At 40.5% G+C, this 26,726-nt stretch overlaps 1 protein-coding gene across 2 annotated transcripts in view; it reads right to left on the minus strand.

Annotated features, from left to right (window-relative positions):
* Positions 1 to 26,726, minus strand: part of PRKG1 (protein kinase cGMP-dependent 1) — a 466,559-nt gene that overhangs the window by 390,839 nt on the left and 48,994 nt on the right. For both annotated transcript variants that reach the window (XM_084525160.1, XM_084525159.1), the window contains exon 2: positions 19,057 to 19,223. In XM_084525160.1, the coding sequence (XP_084381286.1) occupies positions 19,057 to 19,223 (167 nt within the window). The remainder of the gene's footprint in view (positions 1 to 19,056; positions 19,224 to 26,726) is intronic.

Here is a 26,726-nt window from a genome sequence, read left to right on the forward strand (position 1 = left end):
TATTCAAGCATCTCAATTCTGGCACTCACATTTGAAAACTGTGCTCCAAAGTTTACTGCAAAGGTCTAGTAATACCCACCTCTTCTGGGGTGAGGAAAACTGAGCAACTGTATCAGTAGCACGGCAGGTAAAACTCATAAGCAGGGTACCCTGCCTCCACCACATGCACTGGCAGCAGGAGCCAAGAGGCTCCATCAACAAATGTACTAACATGAAGGATCCTAAGAAAGCACCAAATCCAAGGTCAAGTTGAGCACTGATACTGCTCTGTACATAAATCAGCATCTTTCACAAAATAACCGATTAGATCAGCTAAAAAGAACAAAAAGTTAAATTCTACATTCGATACTTCGGTTGCTGTATGACAAAAGTCCTTTACAATGTCATACTGAAAGTTTCCATCACACCAGGATGGTTGGAGTCCAACATGAAATCAAGAAAAATCATGCAGTAAGGATTGCGTGGCAAACTTACAGGTAACTATTGTCAGGGAATCATGCAGGAAAGCCAAAAAAAAGGGAAAAAGATAGGGATATCCTCAAAGACAGAGGCTAGGTAGCAAAGTAAAAAGTGTTGATAGTGCTCCAACATAACAAACGTGGCTGAAGTAATCTGGAGTTGGGCTTTTTTTTTTATGATGAAATGATGGATGAATTGCAAGGAAGCTCTAAACTGCACTGATCTAACCGCACCAAAAAGCAGCACAGCATTACTATCCATACAGCAATGCCTCTCCATCCCAAGGACAGCAAGGGGCTTCACAACAGCAGGTTGGCGCACTTCACAAGTACTGTGCAAGTCAAATGAAAATCCTCATGCACTTGTGTGGCCTTCATAATGATTCCATTATGAAGGACTGTCATCTGGAGAGTCCCTCCAGCTGAACTTCTCAGAGTAAATCTGTTTCCTGGGGATGGTGTGTAAGACAATATGTGAGCACTTTCTGCCCTTAACATGGCCCTTAAATTTGAAAAGGCAAAGTTTCAATCCCAACTAAATCCCATACTACTTATTTATTTAGATAAACCTGTAGATTCCCGTTTGCACTGAAGAGCATTCCTAAATCTCTTCTGATCTCTCACCATTGTGCAGCACCTACAAGGCACACTATTGCACAGCAATTCCACTGAAGTGACTGGTCTGGAAATAGCCACCACTTGCACAGGGAGTTTCTTAAGTCAGGACGCCAACGTTGTCTCAGGGAGATTTGTGTTTCTAGTACCATTTTAGCTCTCAAAATACTCCTGATACTCTTCCTTAGAATTTGTTCAAACAAACACCTGCTGTAGGAACTGTGGTAGGATTGCCAATGGGATGATCCATGGGGTTCATCACTTCCCATGGCCAACTGCAAAGCCAGCCTGAGCAGCGTGCTCTGGGGAGAACCGATGGTTGCAGCTTGCCTCAATCCACTTTTTTTCTCTCAGAGAGGCAAGGGAGGAGCGAGTGCAGTTGGTGTGCACACTCCACAGGTACAGCAAGCTGGAGTATACCACACTTAGCTGACGCCTCCCAGATCTCTGGTGTGCACACAGAAAGCCCAAACGTATGGCAAGGGAGCTATCTTTCAAGGACCAGCCTTGCTCAGGGCACGAGCGGCCACTAAGTGCTCCCTTGGCTTGATGCAGTCTGTGTTTTGACGCATTTCTATAAAGGGATGGTCCCTCATTTCTCAGCTCTTTCCTCTTTTTGTTTTATTGCATCATTAGTCATCCATGGAGACGTGGCAACCAAGGGGCGGAAATGCTCTTGATGCAATGTGAGAACACTATCAGTAGAATTAGGTCTCCAGGCTCCATACTAAAGGGTTTAGCCTTCTCTAGTATGTACTGGAGGAAAAAGCTCTTTCCTCCTCTGTTCAGATGACTTAAGGCTTTCACAGACAAGTGCTCCTCCTGGAGGTCCTTCTCCACAGCAGAACAAGCAATGAGAAAGTTGAAGTATGTCACTTAAACAATTATGCTCTTTTGTTAACAACCCAAGAATCAACGTTTTTACATTCTTAACAAGGCAGTAAGTTTAAGCCTTGCTTACTCCCTACCAGTAAAGAAGAAAGGGGAAAACAGTCTTTTCATGATGGGAAGTACTGGAGAGCAGCTGGGTTGTCCACTCCTGCAGGCAGCACCAAGCACAAGACCAAGGGTGCCAACTCACAGGCATGTGTCAGGCATTCAAAAAACAGCAATTTAATTTTGCTTGACCGGTTAGGCAGATAAGAGTCATGGTCTTCTGGCAAGCAACACTCCCTTCACTAGGGTGAGATAACTGCCAATTAAACTACTGAAAGCAACACACGTTGGCAAGGAACAATTTTAGAAAGTCAGCTCAGTCCTCTTGTCCTCATTCTAGTCTGTTTGACTTCAGGACATGGAGAACTTCAACATTGCCAAGAAAACCAGGGTGTTTTCATAGTTTTCAGCCCTCACTGTGTGACAGAATGATGTCAGAAATCAAAGCAGTATGGAGACAGCCAGCAGTAATATTTTAGCACATTAGCAATCATCTGCTATCAGATTGATAACTTTTTTTCCTCATTACACTCTGCTATTAAGCTTAGATATTGAACAGTTCAGTTTGTACCTGTTCCCAGCCTGTTCTGGTCAAGTCTATTTTGTAATCATTAGGTTGAATAAGGGTGATGAAGGGGAAAATGGGGGAAAAATGTTGGTAAAACACTTCTTTCAAAAGAAATATAACAGCTATTAATCCATGCCAAGAGCAGATCACCCTTTTGGTATTGTAAAATGAATTAAGACTCCTGGCTCTGTAACATTGCCTTTTTCAGAAGGCTACACATGAAAATTTTCAAGAGCCCAGGAAGGACATCCATAGATGAGCAGCAATCCGGACTCAAACGACATCAGCAGTATATTCTAAATACCATGCACATAGGAAAGATGGTAAAACAAACATTAGAAAAGGAAATAATTAGGCCACATTAATAAAACAGCAATTTTCCACAACACATGCCTATTCTAAATGGAAAAGTGTTTCTCCATTTCATAAGACATAACCTATGTGAAATCTGTGTGTGGAGTCTGACCGAGATTTTCTCAAGTGCAAACCCCCTAGAACTGTCAAGCTTCTCAGCAAGCTTGCACATCTCTCCCTGAACCTGCCCAGCAGCCAGTACACACATTTCCCTTCCTCTACACAACACTTTGAACCTTTACTGTACCCTCCTGAGACACAATCAGCACTGAAAAGAGCACTTAATGTGGGGACAAACTAAGACCCTACACCATGCTAGAGCGATGCTTTCTGGTTTACTCTCAACTCCTTTCTCAGTTAAACCAAACATGCTACTTGCCCCCCCCCCCATTTTTTTTTTTTTTTGCTAGACCAAGCAACAGCCAACTTAAATCCTGCCACCATGTGCACCCATTAGAGCTGTTTCTTTGCATCAGCATCAAGCTTCCCCATTTCCATCGCCCAATCATGCCATGCACTCTGTGTATGACACTCCTCATACGTATATACACCTAATTTACACAAAGGGGTGCTCAGGAAAGCAAACATCCCATTCTGCCTCAGCCTCAACACTCATCAAGTGTTGTACCAAGAAGTGTGGGCTTCCCAGGTCTAGCCTTGAGAGCTCGTATCTAGTAAATGCGCTCAGTTTACACACCCCAAAACTATTTTCTTAACTGCCAAATTAAGCAAAACTCAATCTGGGCTCTTACAAAAATAAAAAAGGAGGCTCAGAGGCTGCAGAAGCCAGGGTGGAGCAGAGCTTGCTCTCCGCTCACAGCACTTAAGGGATCAGAGAAGCCAAGCCGGCCCATGGCCATGAAGCAAGTGGGTGACCTATAAAAAGGTAAGGTAAAGCTTTATCCCAGAGCTCACTGCTATTAGCCAGAGCACATAACTCCCCTCCACAAGCACAGGATGTCAGGAGTCAACACTTTCAGCATTCGCATGTATTAGTTATGAATTTCAGAAGTGTCAAGCGAGCTACAGTTGTGCCTTTTTTAGCCTGCCCTAGTTTATGTAATGAATTTTTTCCTCCTGTGATCATTTTTAAATCACTACCATAGATTTGAATAGCTGATTTTTTTTTCCTTCTTGATTTTATTTGCAGAAGTGAGGGGTTTCTGTTGAGAAAACATTAATATTAATCTACAAAGCTGCTCATTAATTGACAGCAGAACTGAATATGCTCCATTTAACGCTCCGTAACAGCAAAAATAGAAGGATGGTGACCCCACAACTGAAACCCAACCGCAAGTACCCCCCCACAAGCTTATCTGAGAAGAAACTACGAAATAAGGAGGCGGCACAAGCAAACAGGCTTCATTCTTTCTCTGCCATTCAGACAAAGTAACACTTCTCCATACGCTGACATTTGTCGCTGTAGATGCTGCTGCTTCTGAGGGGGAAAGACGGGTAATTTAGAAATAGTTGTTTGCCAATCAAGTAACCAATTCACTGCAGCGCACCTTGGAAAAGTTCTGTTCTCAGGCTGCCAGATTGAATTTGCATTTTTTTTTCTAGAGGTGACTTCATATGAGAAATGTAAATACTGCGTATTTTTTTCTTCTTCTTAAAAGCCTTTTGTATTAATGAGATTGTTTTGGTGGACTTACAATGGCACATTCAGAGTTTTCTGCTTTCTGAATAACCATCTCCCAACCTTTATTAATAGCTTCAGGATGTTATTCTTGGGAAAGACTTCCTGCACTTCCTTATGGCATTTTGAAAATCCCAGTTACTCCACAAGGGGCCATCTAAACAGGTCAGCAAGCCGAAGTCTCCCACACAGGGATGGAAACAAGATGCTGTTCTCTGCTTACTTTTCTACTTACCCTAAAGGTGGATTTCTTCAGGTTTAGGAAAATATGCAGGGTTTATGGGAGAGTCTCAAGGCTAAGGCATGTTGCATTTACTGAAAAGCACGCTTGCAAGGTCAGCAGTGAGCTCCCTCTCACTAACAGCTCTGTAAAATGACGTTACGGGGAATAACATCCTAAACAACCAGAGCCCGACCTAACCAAGTCTCTGGCAGGACTGTAAGAAAAGCTAACACTGATGCTGTAACGACCACGTTGCTGAAACAGAATACAGACATCTGTGGCAAACTTTTACATACAAGGATTCTTTCTACTAAGGAGTATGGAGCTCTTCAAAATCACTAATTTGTAATATTAGAGTGAATACTTAACTGATTTCTGTTTTCAGATCAGAACAATTCTTAACACAGATATTCCACAGTTTGACAGCTGATCTGCATAATATTGTGAATACAGCACATAACAAGACAGTGAAACAAGCCTTCAGTACATCTCTTTTCCACATGATGCGATACAATGCAAGATTTATGGAAAAGGCCTCTTGAATGCCGATTTTAAGTCATAGGTATTGGAAAATTGAAACTATATTTTTAGGACACATCATCCTTGTCACTTCCTCAGGTCTAATAAAAGTCCAGCAAGAATTTTTAGCCCATTAACTGTTCAGACGTTTGTCACCTAGGCTATTTATCTCACTGTTTATCTTAGTAAAGCCCTCCCTTCTCTTATCGACTCAGCCTGACTAGTGTTTAAAAAATCATCTTGGAATGTCCCCACATAAACACACTGTTCTACTGTACATTTATTCCCATTAGCTTTTGCTTACTGTGAGCATTATTTTTTATTTTTGTCCTTTGACATAAACGTTCAAGATTGGTGGCAAACTTCCAGCTCAGAAAATGAGCAGGTATCTTGCAAGATCTAGCAAAAACCCCTCTGGTGACAAAGATGGCCAGCTGTGGAAGAAAGCAAGCCAACGGGACAACATGTCTCCTGCTATGGTGGAGGTCATGGTCCTGGCCATCCTGCTGCAATCCATGGGGCTCTGATTCACAGACCAGGAATAGGGGCACTACGCTTTCCCCCATAGCAGGAATAGGGGCTGCTGAGGTGTACTCTGAGGCCCTGAGTTCTCCAGAATTGTGAGGAGGAAAAAAAAAAACAAAAAAAAACAACTCTGGGACTATGCTGGGACTCTGTATTTGGCTGTTTGATTCCGTGGCCTCCTTCCCAACAGGTTTACAGTAAGAAACATCCGCCTTGCTTGTTCAAACAGTTAAATAAGACATTTATTTTGCAAAAGAAAGATGGAAAATTGAGGTTACCAATAAAATTCAAAAGACAAAGCAGCAAGAGAACCTGCTGGGACATCTCGGCCCTCTCCAGCTTTCCCAGCCATCACCAAAAGCAGATAAGGAAACAAAAATGCTTGAATTCCCCAACAGTCACGATCTGTTCAATAACAGAGCACAAGACTAAGAAATAAATTACCCTCTGAGCAGCAGTTATGAGCAAGGTTAGTCCTGCAGTGTTAAATATTTCCAACTAAGTAGGGTCTTGAAAAAGGCTTGTTTTTTCCAAGAAGGAAAACAATGTACTGCAGATAGCTGACAACTGATAACAAGCAGGAGCTGCTGAAGAAAAGCAGAAAATAAACTTCCTCTCTTTTCATTCATCATGCAGCTCTTGAGGTCCAGTTGTTCCCTCCAGATGAACATTACCAAGAACACCACCTTCCTCTCTTATCTTGTACTGACTGGGAATAAACACATTCCTTGGTGAAAAAAGATCTTCCACTGATTTAGTTCAGTCCAAATTTCAACACAGGAAACCAGTGTTTAGAAGGAGATCTCTGGAAATTGTTGTCATTTTAGGGCACATTGACCACCCAGCTGTAACAAAGGTCTATGCTCAAACCTAAGAGTTTTACAGCCTCTGGGTTGCGTCTCCCCTGTCGATTACTACAAACTGGAAAACCACCAGGCTTAGGGACAGAAACCAGCCCACGGTCCATAAGAATATTTTTCCAGGGATGTCTGCACCAGAATTCACAAGTTTTACAGCACTTTGCAGTAGCAAAGTTAGCAGAGTTTTGCCATGGGCTGTTATTTCCCACTGAAGCTCTTTTATCAGTATTAGAATTTGGCTTTATTTTTCCAATGGCAGCAACTGCCACAAGAGGACCTGGGCAAGAACACAATGTTTTGAGCTCAAAACCCTGCAAAGATTCATTTATATAAGGTTTCACCCAGCTGTGCACGAAGTCCTCTCAGAAGCTCCTATCCCTCTCCATCCTCTCAAGGACAATGACAAAACCAGAAAGGAGGCGAAGGCTGATAAAGAGCAAGAAGCACCACAACGTATGATTACCTTGAAGAAACCTGTAACGCTATACATCATTAGCAGAAAAGAACTTAAAGTTTCCTCCCACTTCAAGATAAGAGTTTGTATCAATTCAGCAGTGATAAACAGTCCCTTGTGAATCTCTACAGAAAGGATGCGACTGCATAACTACAACAGGATTATTGCTTTTCAAGATCCACATCATCTCAAACCTCATTCTGCTTTTATTTTTAATATGAGAAAGCCTACCCGGAGTTATTTCATGTTCTAGTTGCTTCACGAAATAGCTGTTTTCAGTCAAAACTGAGAGGTTATAAAAATATTCAGCAAAAGGATAGCAAAACATCTTTTTTTTATTATTTTTTCAATCTTAAATTCCTATGTATTCAGATTGCATTTAATTAGCATCTCCGCCTGGATGTGCTATGAATAGCAGCTGCTGGGATACATTGTAATTTCCATTATTTTGGAAGAATACACTGCAAACATAAATCTTTTAGATACAGAGACATCGGATCTGTTTCCCATGAGCAAAATCCTCCATTTTCGCCAAGACTCATATGCAAGTGCTACACAGAATTTTGAGACCAGGACCAATGTATTAAACAGAAAGAAAAATACGAAAACTTTGCTGAAGGACATCAAAATCTCCCCACTTCCCTGACCTTATTCCCATTCATTCCACTCTTTCTCTGATGTTGCCATCTCAGACTTCTGGTCTGCAGGGAAACTTGGCTAAACAGAGCCATGGGAGATGTTCCCACTGCGAAGAGGAGGGAGATGAAGTTTCACCTGCATTTCCCCTGTGTGTTCAGCCAGGGCAAAGCACTCAAGGAGCACGTATGCATTTTGAAATCTTGCCTCTGTGACTCAGGACCGCTGCTGGGTTTCCCCATTTCACCCTGCATGGGACAGCTACAACCAAGCTACCACTTGAATCACACCCAGAACCCGCATGGTGCAGGCCTCACCCACCAGGATAGTGCAAGCACCTTCATCCCCTCCATTTCGACCGATCCATAACAGCACGCTGTATAACTCAAGTATGAGAGACACTGGATTTCTACAGACCAGAAACCCCCTTCTTTCCCCATTGTCCTGTTTTTATTCTCTCATTTTCCACTTCAGATTACTTTAAAAAATAATAATAATCTTACAACAGAGATGACCTGAATTTCCAGTTTAAGCAAGAAGCAGGAAGCCTCTCTCTCTTCCCCAGATTGTTTATTTTGAGCTTTCTTTGTAGAACCTAGAGCATTAGGAAAGGGCAGGGGGCTCTACCAGTTCTTGTTTTTTGTAGATCAGCTTTCAAAGCAAACAAGCAATCCAAAACAAATCAAGCCTAAATCAAGCCTAACAAAAGAGAACATTTTGCCTCTAATGTTCCTTTAATAATAGTTTGGATTGCTAACACTGGAGTCTTTCTATCTGCATACATAGTCTAAATTGTATAGCCATAGATTTTAATGGGCAGAAACACAGGTCAAAATCCAAGCACTTTCATGTATACTATTATGATGAAAAGTCCTTTTGTTTTACACTGCAGTTGTGGTAGTTTCAGTAAAAGGGAATCATGGAACAGTGGGGGAGACAAAGCCATTTGTGCCTCCCTTTTCAGCTGCTATTAATAAAATGAATGAGACTTTATCTAACCAATTTATTTGGTAAATAAAACCCTCCTTCAGGACAAAAGCAGTCTTTGCATAACTGCTGAGAAATAGAAAACTAAATAGCCCATCAACAACTATGATCTTACATGAGAACATGCATTCAATTATGTTTCCTCTACACTGAGAGAAATTTTTTAAGCGGTTATACCTATGCATTTTGTTCCCTGAAATGGGGAAAATGAATGTTTAATTGCCTACAGACAAACCAGGCTGTTTGAATGCATTTACAGGACAATATATCTATTTGATAAACTCCAAATATTCCTCCTTAGCAATGAAGACTGCAGCTTCTGCTGAATTTGCTCCAGCCTTGTTCAATAATACACCGCAAAGAGACTGAGAACAAGAGCCGTAAATGTGAATACAAGCGGATCCCAAAGAAAGCTGGACTTTGATTTTTAAAATGAAAATATTTTCAGGTCATCTTGACACTAATTATTAAAGTATTGCTTAAGAACCTGCCAGGCAGTTCTCTCCACTGAATGTAATGGGTAAGCTCACACCAACAGCATGACTTGAATGAGGACAGAGATCTGAGATTTAGCTGTTCAGGTGCTTGACAGCATTCACATAAAGACTTTAATTACTGTACACTTCCCTCTTTTCCACTGATCAGAATTTTGCAATACCTTGAGAAGCCTGAAGTGGTTTTACTATTAATATTATCACATAGATAGCTACAAAGGAAGCATTTGATAGGTCTGAAGTCACTAGCTCCCAGCTTTGATTGCATTTTCTCCTCCCCTGGTACCAAATACTGGCTTAAATGAACCACAGGTTAGGTTCTGATGACTGAAAAGGAATTATTTAATCAAATAATACCCTTAGAATTTAAGTGCAACACTGTGCAATTACTTAACATACATTATATAGGGTTTAGGGTTTTGTTTGTTTCTTTGCTCTTTATACAGAGGTCAGTACATAACCTGTAGCTCGTCTGTGTTGATTTATTTGCTCACCTCATGAAGCGCCTTAGCTGAGCAGTGCTGCAGGACGGTGGTCACAGACAGCACTGTGCTACTCCTCCCTAAACTGTATTTCTGTTTTGCAAGCTCGTATGCTAATACCTGTGAGATTTATTCAGACCTTCTTTCCTAAATCCTGGTTCAGGTGACAATGAATGTTCCCACTGCCCTAATAACAAACACATTATAATCTTTCCTTCTATAAACCCTGTTTTTCTTTGATTCAGCCAGTCTATTAGTTTCATATGAGTTCCTGAAATATATATATATATATATATAAATATATATATATATATACACACACACACACAAATATACATACACACACAACAATTTGCTGTTTTGTTGGAGTTCTTTTCTGGAGAAAGGGTAAATGAGAGTATCTCCAGTGACCCACTGGAGCAATATTCCAGTACTATGTTTATAGACCCCTATTGTTCTTATTGTGCAGTCATTTAAGTGCAAAGAATTAGTTCTGTAGCTTTAAATATAATTACTTTATACTCAACAAATATCAAACTACATCTAATCATGAACACAATCACCGCCTATAAAACACTGCCACTGTGACAATCACAATTTCATATCGTAGTTGATCTCATGAACATTTCATGATATAAGTGCAAGAAATATTTACTTTTCCCTGTCTAATATGAGTAAATAGCTACATTTAGGTGAGTTAATTACTAAGACACTGTAGAATTAAAGTGACGAGATGATAAAGCTGGAACACTTGCATTTATATTGTACTACATATGAAAACAACAGAGCACAAACACCCCATTTCTCTCAGAGACAGGCAATACAGAAGGCTCTCAAACACCACACAGTAAATGAACACAGCAGCTGAACATTCATATATCCTATCTCAGAAGACTGCTAGAAACAAGGTTTAAGTTGATAAACAGATTTGAAAAAATAGAGCAACAAGCATCCGTAATGGTGCTCTTGTAGGCTGGGCCTCAAGAGAGCAAAACCAAGCCATCTCAATGTAACAGCCACACAAAGTGCACACTTCGTCTATTTATGGCAAAAGACTTTGGTGAGAAATCCTACTTGTGGATTTTTTAACCAGTAAATAACCACAGTTTTTACTTTGGGGTGTAGAGGGGAAGGAAAAAAAATGATCAAATTTTATCCTGAATTGTAGTAACTCCAAATGGAAGCAGTTGGAACAATGCTCAATTTCTGAAAGCAATAGTTTAAGAAATCCTGGAAAAATAACAAACAGGTTTCTGTTCCACCTTCACATTGATGGACACTTATAATTCACAGGAACCTATGAAGACACGTGAAGCCCCCTCTGAAGTGCTGAAGCAGATTTAGCTGGAGTTGCAGACTGCTGCGGCAAACATGCAAGCACTTTTCTATTCGATGTATACCTTATGGAGACTTCTCGAGTGCTCTACGTTTTCACACCGCATCCACAAAAAGGAAGCAAAGTCACATGGCAACCTTCTTATTATTCGAAAGCTGCAAGTTCCTAAATACTCTAGTGGGGTATTAACGCCACTGAAGAGATGACAGCGAAATGCTCTGAGTACTCCCAAGCAGGACACAGCTGACACTAGCACACACATCGAGCTGTCTTTTGGGACCTCACGCCTCAGACAGAGGCATGATGGTATTGTGATGGCAAGTGATACAAGTACAGCTACTGGAGAGTGCCAAAAACAGCAAAATTGTTCTTGTTGAGCAGGGCTCAATGTAACATTACCAAGTTTTTTGCAAGTACTCAGGCAGGCCACAAAACAGTCTGAAAAGCATCAAATGACTGGTAGGAAAAAAAAAAAAACTCACCACCAAAGAGGTGGGATAAGCTCCATGGAAATCCTCAAGTGAAATACCCACCAAAAGGTGAAAGTGAAGCAACCAGAAGCATTTTAGGATCTCACTCTTCACTCCTATGTCCTACAGACTCTTCTCCTGGACTCTGAGTTAGAGGGGTTGCAGCACCAGATGTGAGCACACATAATGAATGACAGCAAGTTTGAGGAACGCAGCTGGCAACCTCCCTTGCTCCTTGGGCCCTTATGTAAAGTCCTATTGTTGGGAGCTCTAGGAATAATCTTTTAGCACATCTACACTGCCCAAGGGATGGTCTTCAACTCTTATAAACATGCTGGCACCACGAAAGGCCAGTTTCCAACTGGAAGCTACTGAGATGTCTTACACAGGTAGAATGACACATGGTATTTCTGCCTCCAACAAGTCCTAACAAAGCTTGCTCTGCAATAAGGGAACCTCAAGAGCAAAGGCATCAGTCCTAGAGAACCTCTTAAGCTCAGTATGCCTTACAAAAAGGTCCTGCCCTGATATCTAGTGGTCTCAGTGCTGGACATGGGGATGTACGGAGGAATGAGTAACGATGGAAAGAAAATTTTCAGAGGAAACAGCCATGAAACCACTTACTTCCATGGAAAAACAAAGACATGAATGGGAAACCCATGAAGGCTGCAGGCCTCCAGTAAGGAACGGTATCTCAGACTGCAGGAAAAATGTGCCCAACTCCAGCATGATGAAAAAAAGAAAAAGAAAAAAAAAATAACAGAAGACATTAAACAGATGAGTGAAGAAGAAACTAATGCCACAGTATATTTTTACAAAACCAGTGGGAAGTACAGTGAAAGACAGCTTCTTCAGAGGCTACTGATTTGTTGGCATGCTGTGCAGAAAACCCCATTTTGCCACAAATGTCTAATTGACTCCTTCCTACGCAGAGCCCCTTATGGACACTGAATAAATGCTCTCCAGTCTCAAGAGCCACCTAACATCTGTGCCTTGAGATGCTATTTTTTGATGTTTGCTTGGGAAGGCAGATCCAACCCTCTTGAAAAGAGGTTTAGAGGCTCAGGTAGAGCACAAAACACTCACACTGAAAGGCAGTGTAAGTTTTTAAAGTAGAACTGCCTCAACTGTGTTAGGAAAAACCCCGATTAGAGTGGATGCACCCATTATCACCTTCCCAAGCATCTTCAGGAGATGCTGAAAGGTGGTAATGCAGGTTGGAATACCCAGCTATGTTACAAGGAGTACATCTGGAAAAAGCACTGAAAACTGTCTGGGTCCTCCAACAACAAAAGCTGCAACTTCGTGGTTCCACAAATGATATGAAGGGCCACCAACCCTGAGAAAGTCTAGTGAGGACACTGGGTACACACGGCAGCCAGGCAGGTCCCCACCTGCCCGGACTCAGCTCAGCCTCTCCACACATCACTGCGGCGCGCAGCACTGGCACGAGATGCCCCAGCCCAAAAAAAATTGGGAGCAAAGGCATTTAGTCCACTTAAATCCAGCATGGGCCTCTGTTCTACATCTCTGGTTTAGAAAAAAACAGCCCTACCAAATGCTTTCTGAGAAGGAACTGACTCAGAAGACTCTAGGGCTAGAAGAGCAATTATGTCCTATTAAATCAGATTCTTATTGAGACTAGTCCAAAAGAGACAACAGAGGGGTCAGAGAGAGGTGACACGAAGACAGACTGAATTCAGTATTTGTGCATGATCGCATTTAGTAGCCAAGAGTCTGCAGTGATCACTCTCCCATTAAAAACAAAACAAAAAACACGTAACTGCATAATTGCCAAAAGCAAACAGGAGAGAGGGGTGACGTACTCCATCCAGCACACCTTCAGAAATGAGAACAAGGATAAGCATGCTGACCAACGGATTAATGGTAAGCCTTATGGTACCAGAAAACTTGGGCAAAAGCTGTGATAACCCACAGGCAGCAGCAAGTTGTCTTGAGGAAGACAGATAGTATCTACATGCCTACTCTGGTTTTTGATTCAGCAACAAAAATTCCAACAGACTGAGGAGTTGCTTTAAGATCCCAAGAATCTCATCTGAGACCAGACAGCTCTGCTGCCTCTGATGGCAGATCTTCTAGGGCCTTTTGCATTTCTCTCTGTTCTCAAATGGCTGCAGAGACTGTATTTATCTTCCTCTGTGTTCCCTGAGCTTGACTTGCTTGAGAATCCTGCACTTTCTAGGAACGTGCTCCTTCCCACGATGTCTCCCACTCCCCAAACCCCACATCCCCATGCGAAAGCACAATTAGATGTTTCATTGCTTTGGAGAAGCTATGAAGAACAAAGCGCAAAACCAAGTCTCCCGAAGGAGAATCTCCTTGACTGAAGATTAAAGTAAAATGAAATTTAGTGGGTTTTCCTCTCAAATGTCACTCTAAAAGATGGGATGGGGAAAGCATAGGCTGCTTCCCAGCATCGTCTCTCAGAAAACTGCTTCCTCCCTTCTCATCCCCACAGCACCAGGAGCCCAATGAGTGTTGGCAGGGCTGCAACCTCAGTACCAACTTGCAGGACAAGCAGTCAGGGAGGATGTTACAGCCTCCACTGCCAACACAAAAGGATAAGCCACAAAACAGTTCATTCAAGTAATTTAAATCCTCTCCATGCAACTCACTCTGTTACTTCTTCCAATATTTCATCGGAATAGCAACAAGCATGAAAGAAGGGCTCTGTAAACCTATTAATATAGTTTCTAAAAAAAATCAGAACAAAAAATTATAACTGTTTATAGTGGCATGACTGTTATCCACATGAGAGCCTAAAACCTCTACGTTGTCACCTGGTTCATCTACAGCTCTGCCAATATATTTTCCTTTCATAATGCAGCCATCAAACATGACATCCTGCAGTTGACAGGTTCAGACAGAGAGGTAGCGCAAGAGGAAACATTTGGTTTCAGATGTGGGATATCACATTTATCCTCATTAGCGTGAGGTAACACCCACACATAACTCAAGGCTGTCAACACGGTACAGATCTAGATGCATCTCTCAGAAAGAGACCTTTCCAGGTTTTCACATTTTTAAGTGCTTTCAGAAAGTTTCAGAAATGCAATACCCAAAAAAGGCTTCAAGACAACCAATCCAAACCTGCAAAACATGAACCTGGATAACACTTTTTCCTTTTCCCCTTAAAGAAAACTGGAGATAATGGCCTAATTCTAGAGACAGAATATGACTGACCAGCAGAGATAAAATTGAGGTTTCTTTCAGACCAAAAAAATAATAAGACAAAAGTCTGTTCAACATCTGCTCATACTAGTATGTATGAGCAGCATACTTACTAACAAGAAAGGCAGTATTTCTGGTTAGCTTATTTTATCCTCAAAATTGCTTTACTTGCAGTCAGAGTGCCAGCATAGACTAGTTCAGATGCATAAGCTACAACATCACTCGTTCGTCTCTTCAATATCAGCTTCAAACACCCTGAAGGCATGCCTCTGCTGTAGGTGGTCAGAGCATGCGTGGTATTTTTTTTTCCATCAGTTTATGCCCATAATAAATACTTACTTATACCACAACTAATTTTCACCTTCAAAGCACAGTTATAAGAAAAGTTTTTGGCTGTTGCATGAGAAGCAGTGATCCTCAGGCTTTCGTGCTCAGGATGCCATGTGGCACTGTGCAGCAGGGTTGTCCTAGAGAGTGACCCAGGAGGGCTCTCCAACAAGCACAGCACAGCTCTTGCTTGGTAGCTTCTAACGGCTGTACCTCATGAAAGCCAGTGAAGAAGTCCCCCAGAAAACCAGGTAATCTTCCACTTAAATCCTGCCTGTATTTCAATAACTTTTTTAACAACAACAACAACAAACAAAAGCCTTTACAAAAAACTTTTCTGAATGAAGAAACATAGAGACAGTCCAAAAGTCCAGACACGTAGCCAGAAGAGGGAAGTCTACTAGACCTACTTTTACAGACATGATTGAGAGTATTACTAGTCTCATCCTCTCAACATGGTAACTAACTGCTCATCTAGCTTAGCCGTGCCCAACTGAAGAGCTATTCTATACAAACACCCTCTAAAGCCAGCTCCTGATCAGTGAACATTTAGGCTTGAGGGTGTTTAGATTAAGAGCTCCTCAATCTGGTGGATGTTTCCCTCCTGTTGGGCCGGAAGAATAAAAGGTCATCCAGCTGAAGCATGGTACACACGAGAGCCATGCTCCTACCCTCTTCACACTGGACAACAGCATGCTGGAGATGGAGAGCACATTTTCCCTTTCAACCTTATGCTGCTTTCCCTCTGATAGTATTTCACCTCAGTAACCCCTATCAAATTTCACAGGATTGGCCATCTCGTCATTTGTAGGGTCTGAGCAGTTCATACCAGCGCTGCTCTGGCTCCTGATCATAAAAAAAAATACCAGGAGGGCAGGACACCAGACGCAAGGTAAAAATAATAGGACAAAGAACACAAGGAGTCAAACCTGCTATCATGGGTACTGCTGGGCAAATGCATGACTGAAAGTGACTGTTCGTGCAAACCTGGTATCAGGCAGCAGCGAATTACCTTTCTGATAGAACCAAAGAGAACATGGGAAAGTACAGTCAAGACTTCTCCTGACACTTTGCTGAGGTACAGCACTACAGCCATTTCCACCCAAAAAATATAGCAAGTCTGGACTTACTTTCAGAAATCGTAATCAAGCTGCAGTAAAGAAAGAAGAGTTTGGGTTTTAACACTAATCATTATTCAGGCTTTTAAGATTCCCTGAGCTCAGCAAGTGTCACAGAGGTAAGTATTCTAACATCCAGGTTAAAGAACCAAAACACTCAAGGATCATAATAAGCCTTACAAGGATAAGCAGAAACGTAAAATGGAGACTATGGCTGCTTTACCAAGAGAATAAAAGAGAATGCAGAAAGTAACAGTGAAAGTGATGGATGTTTTCAAATCCGTCTTACTTAAATTATGATTTAGAATTAGTCTAAGGAAACATCACCAATGTATCTCAGACTTCTGGTAAGAGGCTGTATCTAACTGTTAAATCATAAATTAGCATCTTGCCTAATAGTACTGGTTATCAAATTATCTTCATGAGTAATTTTAATTCATATTCATCACACTTATAACCCCAAGCAAGGAAGGAAAGAGGAATACATGGAAGAAACATTCGCAGTGTTTATGCAATTTTTGAGAAAATAAAATATGTCTCACTAATTTCATAAAGACAGGTTTTTCCAGCAGAACTCTATAAAGTTGTAGTTGGTTGTAGTTTTTTGTCTGTTTAATAATTGAAGAGATAGAGTGATAAGCCAAAATGAGCAAATGAGCCTGCTGTCATAACCATAACCCATCCCATTTGACAACATCATCTCCCATTTCCATTACTTCATCATCACTCATTGCATTATGTCTAACCAAAGACTATAAACTCTTCATAATTTTGTTTGTAAAGCATTATGCATATTTACATAGCTATCTAAATAATCTTAAATTAAATTACAAGACTGAACAAATACTGGGGGAGAGCCAAGTCATGCCCTCATACACAGGGAGCTGCCCGACGAGCAAGGGTAAGCTAAAGAGCCCAAATGACACGATGTTGTCTTCCACATACAGTTGTTTTAGAAGACAAGAATCAGGGGACAGAGTTTGAAGTAACAGTTAGAAACATTTCTTAAATTCAGGGAAGTCAAAGCAGTAGCACACCATCACATACATCAAATAACAGTAATCCGAGTACCCAGCTATATTCAACACTCCAAGCCATGGTGGAAAGAGGTCTGCTCACAAAGCCCCAAAAATACTCTCCAAAGGATGCAAGGACACAACAGAAGATGAGTATGCGCTCATTGTGAAGGCGCTCTGTTGTTATAGGGCTTATCCAAGGGACAATGCTGAACATAACATCCAAAAGCAGTCATGCAGCAGAAACACTATAAGCATGCCTCTGACATGATGGCGTTTTGGCAAACAAACACAGAACTGTCTGATAAGAAACTGCACTACAAAAACACTTCACTATAGAAAAAAAAAAAATAATATTCAGGTATTGTTTTAAAACAGTATGTTCTTACTGGGAGGACAGATCTTGCACTTCATCAAAATAGTTTCTGTATTCAAATGGAGTAGGACCGAAAAACCTACATCTTTTCATATAATGCTAGGGTGGGAACATATTGTTTGCTTTGGAATCTCCCACTAACTATTTCCTAATGCAAAATACCATTTGACTGTGCAGAATGTATAAATATTAAAAGCTAATGAAATTAAAGCTGTGCCCTGAGAAAGAATTTAACCTTAAAAGGGCAGAACCTTAAAGCTGTTTTCTGAAACTACTAAAGACCATTTGCAACTATACAACATTAAGTCGTTGGCAGGAAACCATGTTAAAAGAATGGCTTACTGTCTTGAAAATATTTCTGTTTAAAAGAAAAATTTAAGAAATTTATTTGTGCATGTAGAAATATATATAAACACACAAATTATACATAATCTGGAGTTTTCTCATATTCACTCAAAAGGCAAGCAGGAAACCTCTGTTCCACTTGTGTATTATCTGGTCAAAGTGCTTTCAAGTGTGTCAGCAGCACAAAGAGATTTTGTAAGCATCTATTCATGCGTATTGTACCAAATCAAACCAACAACTTATTTGTTGTGTTAGTTGAATTAAAACAGCAATGTTTGCTTCACAACACTATCAGATGCTAGAATAGGGATGCAACAGTAGATGGACATGAGGCTTGATCAAGCTCAGTAACTCCTACAGATGAACACAGAATTCCTGTGAAAATATACATAAAATATGCCCAATTCAGCATACAAATTTAGAGAACTTGGAAAGAATAAGACAGAATGCTAATAGCTGACGTTTTGGAAAAGCAGAGTGCTGTCAATACCCATCCAGCTAAAAGATTTTCAGAAACCTGATGGCTCCCAGGAACAACAGAACACCACTGCTGCTCTCATGTTCCACCAGGAAGACAGAACCCTGCCACGACACGTACTGTGACAAATCAGACATGCTAAACTGCAGATGATACACTTATTTTGTGCGCAAGGCAGAAAAATACTACTTCTATCATGAAACACATTGCTTCTGCAGAGATCCCACATGCTTTGACACTATTTAAAAGCTCGTTCTCTCAATACCCTATAAGGTAGCAAGCTATTACCAGATTCTACTTGTTTTACCATGATTCCCCATTTTCATACCACCATTATTTCTGTTACATCCCTAATTTATACAGCAAAGAACTGATATTGCCTCAAAGCCAAAGAACTGTATTTAATGGAGGCTTATTCCAACAGATCTCAGAGCTGGGTTAAGAGCTTTAACCCTCTTTCTTTATATAGGGAAGCACACATTTCTGGTATGGAATTTTCCAGGCAAAAGTAGTCCACACAATTCTTCAACAGCCATATTTAGACAACATTTTTAACCTCTTTCTTCAAATGATTTTTCCCATGAAATACAGCTTTCATCTGCATATGTTGCATAAAAGGAAAAGAACTGTTAGCATTTTAAACCATACCTTCCATGACATACACCAGGGAACCCACATCTCCCTCCTTGATGATGCAGCTGTCTTTGCCATACTCCACAGGATACATACAATCCACAATCTCCTGGATCTGTGACAGTTCCAAATTCTTCATGAAGTCATTGTCAAGGATTGCTTCCTTGATTAGCTCCTTGGACCTGCAAGGAAAAAAAAAAAAAAAAAAAGAAAGAAAAGGCAAGATTTATCCATTTGTCCACCCACTAAGCTCAATAATACCACATGAAGTTTAGCACAACCACATCCCGCCCTAATGACCATTTTGTTGGAAAAAAAATCCAAACTTTTTCCTTGAAATCTGATGAAATCCATTTGTAGAGAAGTTTTAAAAAAAATATTGTAACTAGTTTTGTAAATAATTTTAAATAGTTTTGAAATGAAAATAGATCTCATGCAATTGCAAGATCCCCTTTTAGCTTTGAGTTTAGCTACATCAATAACACAAAGAATAACAGAGCTACTTGAAATATCTTCCATATACAAAACTGAAAGGCTGTACAAACAAGAAGTTCAAGGATTTATTACGTAGTTTATTATATTTCTATTAAATGACACAAACTGGAGAATACAAGAGCGTGATACTGCAGTGATCCCCTAAGTATTAATCAAATAACAAAGACAATCACATTCAACAGAGGAAGCACCACTATTACAGGAATAACATCACCAATTCATTTCTTGGAAGACTAACTGGGAAATTTAAAAGTTATATTAGCATGCCCAAAACTATACATGCAGTTCTGACTTGGCATGCAATGGGGTTAAGAGTCCAAAGTTCTAAACCGTGACAAACTTATACGGACACAGGTTCTTACGAAAACACAAATTTCATCATCTAAATCTCTGTGGGAGACTGTCCAGATGCGTACATAGTAGAACCTACATTCTCTTCAGTCACAGAAGGGTTTGGGTCAGAAGGGACCTTAACAATCACTAAATTCCAGCCCTGCCACGGGCAGGGACACCTCCCGCCAGCCGAGGCTGCTGAAGGGCAGCGTAATGTGAGCGTAATGCTATGACAGGAAATGAGCAGCAAAACCACTGAAGTGTTTGCCCTGATTTTCCTGAGATTCAGTCTCAACAACTACACTGTTTGCCACACCATCAGTCACACCCAAGTGGAACCTCCAAGCCTCCCTTCAGGCTGTAACTATCGCACTATGGCATTTCGTATGCTGTAGGCCCCTACAGCAGCTTGTGCAAATGAGCAAGTGAGGATGCTAAACCTACATCCAGACAAAACTAGAGCCTCTCAAAGCACCTATGGGTGGACACCGGCTCCTCAGTGCTTCATTTCTGAACTGTTTGCTAACACGGACATAGCCCAGCTGCCTGCAGAGCTTATGCATTACGATGAGTTTTGTGGTTTTGAACTACAAGTATGATACAAGTCTTTCAAGGACAGGATCCATTAGTGGATCACGGCTTCCTGGAAAAGAACCGTACTGGGCTGTCAGAAGCACAAACCAGTCCGTAGGCCTTGCAGACATTCTGCCCCTGTCATGGTGCTTTTCAAGTAAGCCTCAAGGTTATATAGAGCACAGGTTTAATCCTTCAACATTTAAAATGTTTTCTATGCGTTCAATAGCTTTGGAGTTATTTCAACAAAAGGTACAACTAGGCATCAAAGGCCACCAGCACTGACCCCCTGCCACACGGGATGTGAAGCAGGCTGGCCTTCAAGTACTGTCTGCAGGAAGGCACAGGCTCAGACTGCTGCAGAAACCTGACTCTCTCCAGAAATTTAGTTTAACTTCACACAGCATCACTCTAATTCTTTGTGCAGGCCAATCAAAACCACAAAAAGAACAGCTACGTCTGTGCTGTTTTTGCTTTCAGCAACAAAGAAGCCGGCAATCCGTAAGGCTGCCTAGATGACAGATACCCGCTTTCCTCACTCACTCCTTCTGTGCTATGGCACGGCTACGCTTTCTGTGCTGTGCCTTGACTAAGTACTGCTCTTCTGGTCTTAGCCACCCCCACAGGGCCCCGAAACCCTCATAACAAAGCCACTAATTATTAGCATTACTCAAACAGCATGCTGAAGAAGAAAGCATAATAAAAGCTTTCACATTAGTCATATCAACCAGCATTACAATTTCAGCCATTTCTTTCATTCCAATGCTTAAAATGAGGCTTTCTGCCTGATAAAATAAAACCAGCCTTTCAAGCGGAATGTTTGTGAGAATGTCCACGAGAGACCATAAGGAATTGAGGCATGGTGAGTGTCAGACCACCCCTGTAGTTTGGGGGCCTGCAGCAAGAAAGCGATGTTTTTCTTACAGGAATCGAGCACTGCAAATGATTTGAAAGGATCTGGGACACTTGGTCTAAATGACAGCAAAGGAGCACCACAGAGTCTAAGAAAATTGACTGCAAGTCCATTCTGGGGAGAAGCAGCGGAACATACATGAGATGAACCAGCTTGGGGATTTTGTGAGCCCAACAATATTCTGATTAAACCCTAGGGGTACATCTGAACCAACATCTACATGGCTTCAAAAGCCTCTACCCTTCAACAGAGAAATAATGGAGAAATTAAAGTTCAGAGGCCCACCAAGTCATTCAAATGCTCTTAACAACAAAAATACACAGGCATTAGAAGGAAAAGCACACCGGCCACATTAGCAGCAGTTTCATCCCTGCCACACCTCAGCATCTTAGAATTCAATATCTCCATAGAGCAGACTGTATACATACTCAGTCACACGTGAGTACAACCGAAACACGTATTATTATTTAAGGATGATTAGTTAAAATGAGGCTTCCAATACAGGCAACCTAATATGGGAGAAAAACACATCAGGAGGTGCTTGTTGAAGGAGCAGGCACCTCATGAACCAAACTCCAGGTTTTCCAGCGCATTCACATCAAACCAAACTATGTTTCGTAGTTTGTAAGTCACAAACCTTTTCATCTGCAAATATTCCATCCATCCCCCCCAAAAAGCAAAGCTTAGCTTGACATATTTGAAAATTAGTTGATACTAAAAATACATTGTCATAGCTACAATAAGATTTACTCTATAGTTCCCTGCAAGAGAATATTCGTCAGTCTAATAATTTAAAAAGTTATTCATGCAATGTAGATTACCATTCCACATACTCGCACACGCCAGGCCTTCAGCAACTTACATATTATTTTATCACACAGTTTTCTTTCAATGTAATTTCCAAATGAAATTTCAGGTAAATAGATTTATTTTTGTTTTTATATGAAATGAAACTAAAAGCATATAAATTAGCTTACAGTTCACAATGGATCCGTAACTAAAAATTTTCTGAACCGCATCATTCCTTATTCATAATTGATAGTATTTGAAGACTGCATCTATCACAGACGTGTTAATACCCAAGACTACCTATTGGTACACAAAAAGATATTAAAAATGGCCAAAAGTACACTACTTCAAGTAAGTGGTTTAAATAAGATGCAGCGGTTTCATTATCTTTCCTTTTGAAGAGCATTTAGTCTGCATTTTCTGATTAAAATTTCTAAGAGAAAGAAGCAGCAGACAAAAAAGTCTACAATATTTATAATGGAATAGACATTTTCCAAGTGACCCTGCTTTAGGAACGGGACATTTTCATGAATATTCACTTGGTGTTGAATTGAATGGCTCCTAATGTAGAGAGAGGGTCATTCAGAGCAGGCAGTAGTAGCTGTCATCTTTTACCCTCCAGAGGTGTTAATCTGGCACTACACAATTACTATTTTTATGAAAAAATAATGACCAAAAGCTAGAACTAGCTTTTGAACTAACGGGAACTAGATGAACAGTTTAAAAAAATAAATAAAATAAAAGGGCACAATCCTCTGAGGCACATCCTTTCCCAAATGAGTTTAAGCCAACAGTAGGAACAAGCTAATTGCATCCTAATTGCAGAAGTCATACAAAAAGCACCTTAAGAAATTTGCTAAAAACATACTAAGGCCACCAAGTGGCCTGCCTGGTTGGGAACACCCCTCAGAAGAAAAGCACATAAAGTTGCACGATTTGCATGCTGTCAGCCCCTACCAGTCCCCCTACCAGACTACCCTAGTCCCCTGACCTCAGCAACACTACCAGCTCCCCCAGCAAGGCAGACTAGCAGCTCAGGAGCAGCAAAATGCCTGCAAAACATGCATCCACGGTTTCTGTCCGAGCAGATGGGCTGGGACTTTATTGCAGTGGCCGTCAGATGCAGAATCTGGCCCAGCATTTTGCTCAAGACCCTGCTGCTCACCTGTCAGCTACACAAGCTAACATGCAGGCAGAAGATAAAAACTTTGCTTTGTAGCAGATGCAACAAAATCTGAAATGTTACACAGACCTAGGTAAGAAGCAAAGTTAATGCTACAGTAACTTGCAGCATACACAGCAATACACCAAACCCTGTATTACAGCCCCTTGTTACTCTGTCAGTAATTTACATTTTACAAAGAGCAAAATTAATAGTCATCTCAGTCTCTTAACACACAGCAAAAATACACATTCTCTAGGCTAGATTTGTACTTTCAAGCATGTAAAATAAATATTAGAACAAAAAGTTAAACTTTGTCCCAAAAGGTCTTATTTCAACATTGGAAAAAACTGCTCACTGAGTGTAGGGAAAGGATGAATTTAAGGGCAGATGGGAAGGCTACTGCAATAGACACCCAGGGAAGCTTACAGAAATTCAAAGCCTTCTTTGACATGTACTGCATGGATACAGACAGCATCAGTCTGCAACAGAGTCAGGATGAACCTCAGGCTCAAATGGAGAACAGAGGAGCATCAAGAAAAACAAGAAATCAAGAGTTCAGTTAAACAACACTAACAAAGAAGATCTGGAAGCAGATCTGAATGTTACTGTGTTCATAACAGCACAGCTATGGACCAAAACCATTTTAAACCATCAGGCTGATGCAAAGAAGAAAAATGAAGAGCAATGTAGTAGGCAAACAGGCTGGAAGAGGTCTCCAAAGAAAAAAGAAAAAAGAAAAAAAAAAAAAAACAACAAATCCTACATTTTGTACTGACTTACCACTCTAGAGTTTTGTTTTTGTTTTTGTTTGTTTGTTTGTTTTGCTTTGTTTTGTTTTGTTTTGTTTTTCTTTTAAGAAGCTTTCCTTAGCTGTTCCTCCCTCTGAACTTTAAAGAAAAATTTTCGTTAGGAACTTTTATGGCGATACTGATGTGGGGATAACTGTTTTTGTAGAGCCTCCCCCATCAAGAGTCTGCAAACTACTAAAAATGACCCAAAGCACCATATTTAGGAGAGAAACAACTATAGGCATTTGACCAGAGGCAGCTCACCTGCAGGGCTGAACGTTAAAGCAGAAGTGCAGCTCCCTACAAGATGATGCCTTGGTATTTACACTGATAGGGTAAAGCTTGCTCAGCACTACTAGGATCAATAGTATCTTTCTTGGTCTGTTCCTTCATTGCTGTAACAACATGTGCTAAAGAAACAGAACAGATGAACATTGTTTATATCTAACCAACAATTAAAATATATTAAGTCTATCTGTAGGTATTTATGCCCAGTCTCTACTTTTGGGAACTTCCCTATCAATACCTTCCCACTGAGTTCAGCTCATTTCAATAGGTATGAAACATGGAAAACACTGACTGCCTCTCAACCAGAATATAATAGGCAACACAAGAGCCCAGGCGATTCCTACAACAATCGTCTGTTTAAAATCCACACCATGAAATGTTTGAAAGTGTTTACTTCTACAAAATGTGGCTATGGAAAAAAAACACTTCTTTCCAAAAAGAGAAAACACAGGCAAGCATTAGGCCTGCTCCAGCTTTCCAGAAGCTATTCAGTGGGATACAAATACACAGCAAAAAGTGTTCAATAAAATTCTTAGGAATTTTTCTCCTGCTTATGCCTGGACATACCTCCATTCCATACAGGGGGATCCATTCTAATTGACATGAGAAGCAAAGACCACAAACTTCTCACAGATTTCGGAAAGCTCTTTGCTCAAAGCCCACATTCACAGTGCATTTATTTAACTGATTCTAAGCCCTTGTGTATGTAAGGAAAGCACATACGCTCATGCACTGCTCTGGAAGAAGACCTCAATATCCTCTCCTTAACCACCAACAGAACACAACCTCTGACAGAAGGATGTATGGTTAATCCCCAAGGACAGCAACTTCAGAACAGCCAAGTTAAGTCATTTGCATGAGATATTTTAAAAGTTCTCTTCAGAGATGCTCCTTTCAGCACAAAAAAGCCCATACCTTCCAAAAACCAGTAATATACAGACACAAAAGCCCTGCCATAAAACTGCTGCTGCTTGCTATATGATCGTTCAATCCACCAAGCGGCCTGTATTTCCTGCACAGCCACGTACTTATCTGGAATCTTTATCGCCTTGCTTCTGGTTATGAATACAGTCACGTGGCCAGTTATACGAACAGAGGTCTAAAAATATCAGCCTAAAAATCATAAAGGCTTCAGTGATAACAAAATGACTGTCAACAAAGACAGCAATTAAAATCTCTTCCTTGCACTGTTATTTATTGTAGGTATCCCCTCAGTTCCTGCAGAAGAAAGAGACAGAAAGTAGAACTCAGATTATTATTTGATCCCTCAACCACCAACTTCAACTCTGCCGCAAGGTAGTTTTGAAACAAAAGCATTTATGTTGTAATAAAAATTACTTTTGACAAGTCAATTACAGAAAGGTGGAGGCCTCCCTCAGCAACTGCCCTGGGAGATTTTGCATTAAAGCCTGGCAGCACAGTAACAAACACTTGTAGGATAAGGCAGCATACACTTTTTGCATGACACCAAGGCACTAGAAACACCAGCTTTCTGGAGTACATAATACTGGATAATGTCTTTAAACAATAAAGCCTGCAAATGAATAAATGGATCCTCTTTTAAGACTCGCACATGTTCCATATTAGAAGAGCACTACAGAAAAGACCTTTTGGTAAAAATCTCAGTCTTGCTTGTACTGTAATGTCATTAGTAACTAATAACTCTAAATTAGCTATTTGTTTTGGCTATGGATAAAGACCACTTTAAATGTTTCTTAAAGGGAAATTTAAATATAACTCCAGAGAGCTATTTTTGACTAACTAACTGGAAATAGAGTAGGACTCAAGCCCAGGACTGAAGAACATGGAAACGTTTTACTATACTCCTGATTTTTTCATAGCACTTGCCTTTCCCACAACATACAGCCTCCAGCATGGCTTCAAGTCGCAAGAAAAAAATTCTGAGCGGGATCTTAAACATTTTCGGCTGAGACCGCTACTGCACAGTTGGATGTAAAAATATGTTCTTCAGAGGAATACACTAAAAAAAATTTAACTGACATTTTGATTAAAGAGACTAGCAACAGGAAAAGCAACTGTGCCCTGATCTAAATCTTTAAAAAAAGGAAAATAAACCCCACATTTACAGTGTGCTTGTATTTAAATACGACTTATAGTTGCAGAATAGAGGAGCTCTGTCAGGAACGTGTCGATCAGACAGCTCCAGTTAGGATTTCTAAATATATCAGTAAAACATGCAGATCATGTACACTGTTGCTTATTATATCTTATTTTGGCATTTGATATTTAAGAAGCAAAATAATTTAAGGAAAAGAATGCGAAACTCTCCTTTCACCTACACTGAAAAGTGTTGTTTGGATAAAAATATGGTAGGCAAGTG

The sequence above is a fragment of the Aythya ferina genome (genome assembly GCF_964211825.1).
Source record: "Aythya ferina genome assembly, chromosome: 7".
Classification (NCBI taxonomy): domain Eukaryota; kingdom Metazoa; phylum Chordata; class Aves; order Anseriformes; family Anatidae; genus Aythya; species Aythya ferina.